Raw genomic sequence first — 5000 nt, forward strand, 5'->3', positions numbered from 1 at the left:
AGTGTCAAATTCGATTTCACTGAGGGCTGCATGAGGGTTTGTGTTTGACCTCAGAGGGTCAGGGTGGGTGTGACCAGGATGGGCGTGGCCAGCTCACTTGTGTCGGGGCGCCTGTGGTGGCCCAAGCACTCTGCCAGTGAAAACAGGCTCCCGGGCTCCGTTTTCGGCTCCAACAGACTCCTGTAACCCTCTGCCAGTGAAAACAGAGCCTGGGATGGCTGCTCATGGCCCTTGTGAGCTCCGTTTTTGGTGGAAGAGGCACTGTGGGCTGTCCTTCGCTGTTTCCAGGGCGGCCCTCAGATCCGACCTCCAGGCCTTGAGTTGACACCCCTGATGTAGACGGTAGAATAACAGGTAGTTCTTGACTTTCGACTTAGTTACCACTCAAAGTTCTGACAGACCTCCCTGGGGAGGCACTTCCAACCCAGTTCTAAAGTTCCAATGTGCGCCTCCCCCCCCCGAATCACATGGTTGCATTTCTGGTGCTCAAAAACCAGCCTGTATTTACAGCCGTTTGTAGTGTCACATCCTTGCTGAAAATTGGCATTGGCATTTACTTCCAATTTTCAGCAAGACTGACCCATAATAAATAATTGGTTCCCTTAAAAACTGTGGTGTTCCCTTAAAAACCACCAGAAAAAAAGATCATAAATTTCAGGTTGGTCTCAATGATGTTCCTTTTTACCACTGTTACAACCGAAATGACAGGCTCCATTATGGTCGTAAGTGGAGGTTTACCTGTAGGCTTATGTCCTATTAATTTTGACTGCAGTTATATTTTGCTGCAATAAAATAATCAAAATGCACCTGAGCACACCTTTGCCGGTGTAACATTTGGAGATTCACAAAATTTGCTGTACAGAGAGACACGGCAGGTGTCTCCTCTTTTTTTCTTGAAAGGAAAAAAATAATCAAAAGAAAAGCGTATTTTTACGTGGTGCTAATTCAGAGCAGAAAATTGGATCAGCCCCTCCTCAATCAAGCTAGTTAGAATGTACATTTTTTCCCAAGGGAGTGCTTCAAAAATTTTAGCAACCGGTTCTCTATCTGGTTGCTGGGTGGGCGTGGCCAAGGCCTAGTCAACCTCCTGCACTGGTGGGGGGGAATTTTTGCCCTCCCGGAGCTCTGGAGACATTCCTCGAGTCTCCGGGAGGGTAAAAACGGCCTCCCCAAGCTCCGGAGGCCCTCTGGAGGCCGGAAACGGGCCCATTTCCAGCCTTCTCAAACTTCCTGGAGGCCTGTTTTCGCCCTCCTCGAGCCTCCACACAGGCCCTGCACTTACCTGGGATCCAAAACGGGCCACGTGGGGGACACCTGGGAGGGTCGAGGCCAGTCAGTCATGGGAACTACTGGTTCGGCAAACCAGATGTAAAATTAACATCCGGTTCGCTTGAACTGGTGCGAACCGGTAGTAGCCCACCCCCCTGATTCTTCCACATACCTAACAGTGTGGTCGGAGAGCCATCCGGCATCACAGTTGTCATAGCCATCCTCAAAGGCCACCTCCAGATGAGCAGGAGATGCAACGACAGCCGAGTTCTCTTCGCAGGCCTTCTGCGCCTCTGGGAAAGTCAAAGCGTAGCGGTTGCTAGCCGCTCGGTAGTGAAAAACCACACCTAGGCAGGGTTGAAAAGTGAGAGGACAAGGGGAGGTGAATTAGAATAGACAAGAGCCAGAAGGGACCTTTCAGACTCGGGCCTCAACATCAAGAAAACGGAGTACTTAGAGACGTTTACCACCCCTGGAACGCTTCAAATCAGTGGAGAAAACCTAAAGAAGGTGGACACTGTTCAGTATCTGGGATCCCACCCAGTGGTGGGATTCAGATGTTTTTACTACCAGTTCTGTGGGCGTGGCTTGGTAGGATTAGCAGGGGAAGGATACTGTAAAATCTCCAGTCAGAGGTGGGTTTTGCCGGTTCTCCGACCTACTCAAAATGTCCGCCACCGGTTCTCCAGAACTGGTCAGAACCTGCTGAAGTCCATCTCTGGGTGATCCCACCTCCAAGGCAATGGCAACATCGATGGTGATGTGCGAGCAAGGGTGAATGCAGCCAGGATACATTGGCGAGAACTCACCACTGGGTTATGTGATCAGACGAATGCCCACCTGTCTTAAATTTAAGATTTACGAGACAACCATCCGCTCTATTGCACTGTATGGCACTGAATGCTGGGCTGCAACAACAGGGACTGAAAGTTATTTCCATGCCATGGAAATGTGAATGTTCCGTTGGATATCGGGCATCTCCCTTCTTGACCACCCCACAAATGACACCATTCGACAACATTTTGGTGCGGCACCTAATTATACAGAAGATGAGAGAAGGTCGACTTTGCTGGGACGGACCTGTCCAGAGAGCAGTACCTTCCATTGTGGCCAAGACTGCCTACCAACTAGAAGTCATGGATGGAAGGGACCTTGGAGGTCTTCTAGTCCAGCCCCCTGCACAAGCAGGAGAACCTATACCATTTCAGACAAATGGCTGTTCATTCTCTTCTTAAAAACCTCCAGTGATGGAGCGCCTGCAACTTCTGGAGGCAAGCTGTTCCACTGGTTAATTATCCTCACTGCTAGGAAGCTTCGTCTTAATTCCAGGTTGTTTCTTTCGTTGATTAGTTTCCAACCACGGTTTATTTTTCCTGCCTTCCGGTTCTTTGGAGAATAATTTGACCCCCTCTTCTTTGTGGATAGAACCATATAGAAGGCTGTTAACAGGTAGGACCAGATTGGTAGGATGCTTAAAGCACCAGACAAGAAACTGGGAGACTGGGACAGTAGTGGGAATTTTTTTAACTACCGGTTCTGTGGGCGTGGCTTGGTGGGCATGGCAGGGGAAGGATACTGTAAAGTCTCCATTCCCTCCCCACACCCAGGGGAAGGTTACTGCAAAATCCCCATTCCCTCCCCCACCCCACTAACCTGCTTTCCAGCTCCGTTCTCCTGTGCAGGGCAACCAAAGAAGACCCAGCCAATCAGCTGGGACTCAGGAGGCAGAGAATAGATGGGGGCGGGGCCAGTCAGAGGTGGGATTGGCCGGTTCTCCAAACTACTCAAAATTTCCGCTTCCGGTCAGAACCTGCTGGATACCACCTCTGGACTGAGGGTTCTAGCCTAGACTTGGAAACAACACCTGCTTGGTGAATTTAGGCCCATGACTCTCAGCTCAGCTTGCCAAGAAAAATGCAGGGACTTTCCAGGCAGTTGCCAAGAGTAAAAAAAAGAAAGACTTTATAGCGGAAAAAACACCCCCAAACATATAGAGCAGCACTTAATCAATCTTGGCTGACAAAAGCAGATAGAAGGTGTCTAACTGTTCTTGGCTGATCTCTAAAGCTAAGCAGAGTCAACTGTAGTTAGTTCTTGGATGGGAGAGCATCTGGCTGAATGGGAAATTAAATGCTTGGAAAAAAAGGCTAGGTCAAACCACTTCTGTGCTGCAATGTTGCTAAGATATTTGCAAAGGAGGCAATTGAACCAAGGGCATCTCCCTTTCCTTTTAATAAAAATATTGTGAAATACAACCTTTGATGACGGCTGTCTGAATTCTTTCCGAAGGAGCTCTTGCACACTGATTGAGCGCAGCACAACCTTCTCCTTCCTTTTTTTTTTTTTTTTTTTGGTGTCATGTCTCTTACTTAGAAAGCTCTGTGACAGAGGTTGTCAAATTATTGAATTTCACAAACCACCAGGAAGTCCTTTAATCAGCATACAAGTGAGGCTCAAAGTCTACATGCAATCACAACCAGATTGGGGGGTCTTTTTGTAGTCTTTCATCAGCGCACACCCACACACACCCCTTTGATATAAAGGCAGGGGAGGAATACGATTAAACCAATAGGAACCAAAGCTAAGGCTGAATTGTTTCTCACGATGCCCTGTATCAAATTCAGGGTGGGGGGGAGAGAAGAAGACAGTAAATGACTAAACTACCTGGGCCTGCCAACTCCGTAAATGTGTGCGGAAGGAACCGCAATTAAATCAGGAAGGGTCTGGTAGCATCTTTCAAGAGCCAGAAACACTTCTCAAAGACAAAAGGCGCTTTGGATGAAATGAGCTGTGGCATTCGAAAGCGTCTGACTTTTGAAAAAAAAAACGTTTAGTTCAGGGGTGTCAAACTCGATTTCATGGACGGCTGCATCAGGGTTGTGTTTGACCTTGGGGGGGGACTGGGGGGAGCATGGCCAGCTCAATGTCACTCGTGTTGGAGGCTCCTGTGGTGGCCCGAGTGCTTTGCCAACGAAAACAGGCTCCCGAGCTCCGTTTTTGGCTGTGACGGCCTCCTGAAATCCTTTGCCAGTGAAAATGCAGCTCAGGAGGGCTGATTGCGGAGCTCGGGAGGGCTACCCGCGGCCTTCTTGAGCTCCGTTTTCGCTGGCAGAGGCACTGAGGGCCAGTCCTTTGCAGTTTCCAGGGACGCACCATAGGCCAGATCTAAGCACCCTGCGGGCAGTGGTAGGATTCAAATTTTTTTACTACCGGTTCTATGGGCATGGCTGGGTGGGCGTGGCTTGGCTTGGTGGGTGTGCTTGGCAGGCGTGGCAGGGGAAGGATACTGCAAAATCTCCATTCCCTCCCCACCCCTCTTGTTGTAATGACGAGGCAGTCGAGTTGTTTGATCATGAACAACTGAATCATGATGATCTTTATTGGAGTCTAGTCTTGCATTTATACACATTTTTAGTTATCCTCCAACATTGGTTAACTTTGGTTACTGCTTAACTTTGGTTACTGTTTAGCACAGTAATTAATACAATTAATTATCTCTAGTTAAAGTCTAACATATGTTTACTTCCTCTCTCTAATCCTCCTTTAGATTAGTGACTTTGTTTACCTGAGTTGTATTTGCTTGGAAACATTCTTTATCTGAGGTTTGCCATCCGAGATTGGAACATTCCTGCAATTACAACTCTACACCCTCTAACCTGCTTTTCAGCCCCGTTCTCCTGTGCAGGGCAACCAAAGAAGACCCAGCCAACCAGCTGGGACTGGGGAGGCAG

General features: G+C 48.6%; 1 protein-coding gene across 1 annotated transcript in view; it reads right to left on the reverse strand.

Annotated features, from left to right (window-relative positions):
- Positions 1-5000, reverse strand: part of NCAN (neurocan) — a 162895-nt gene that overhangs the window by 84699 nt on the left and 73196 nt on the right. Inside the window, exon 4 of the mRNA XM_087952674.1 lies at positions 1442-1616. Coding sequence (XP_087808800.1) covers positions 1442-1616 — 175 coding nt within the window. The remainder of the gene's footprint in view (positions 1-1441; positions 1617-5000) is intronic.

Source organism: Notechis scutatus, chromosome 1 (assembly GCF_049901735.1).
Source record: "Notechis scutatus isolate UNSWTSFEM ecotype Mainland chromosome 1, rNotScu1.2, whole genome shotgun sequence".
Taxonomy (NCBI): domain Eukaryota; kingdom Metazoa; phylum Chordata; class Lepidosauria; order Squamata; family Elapidae; genus Notechis; species Notechis scutatus.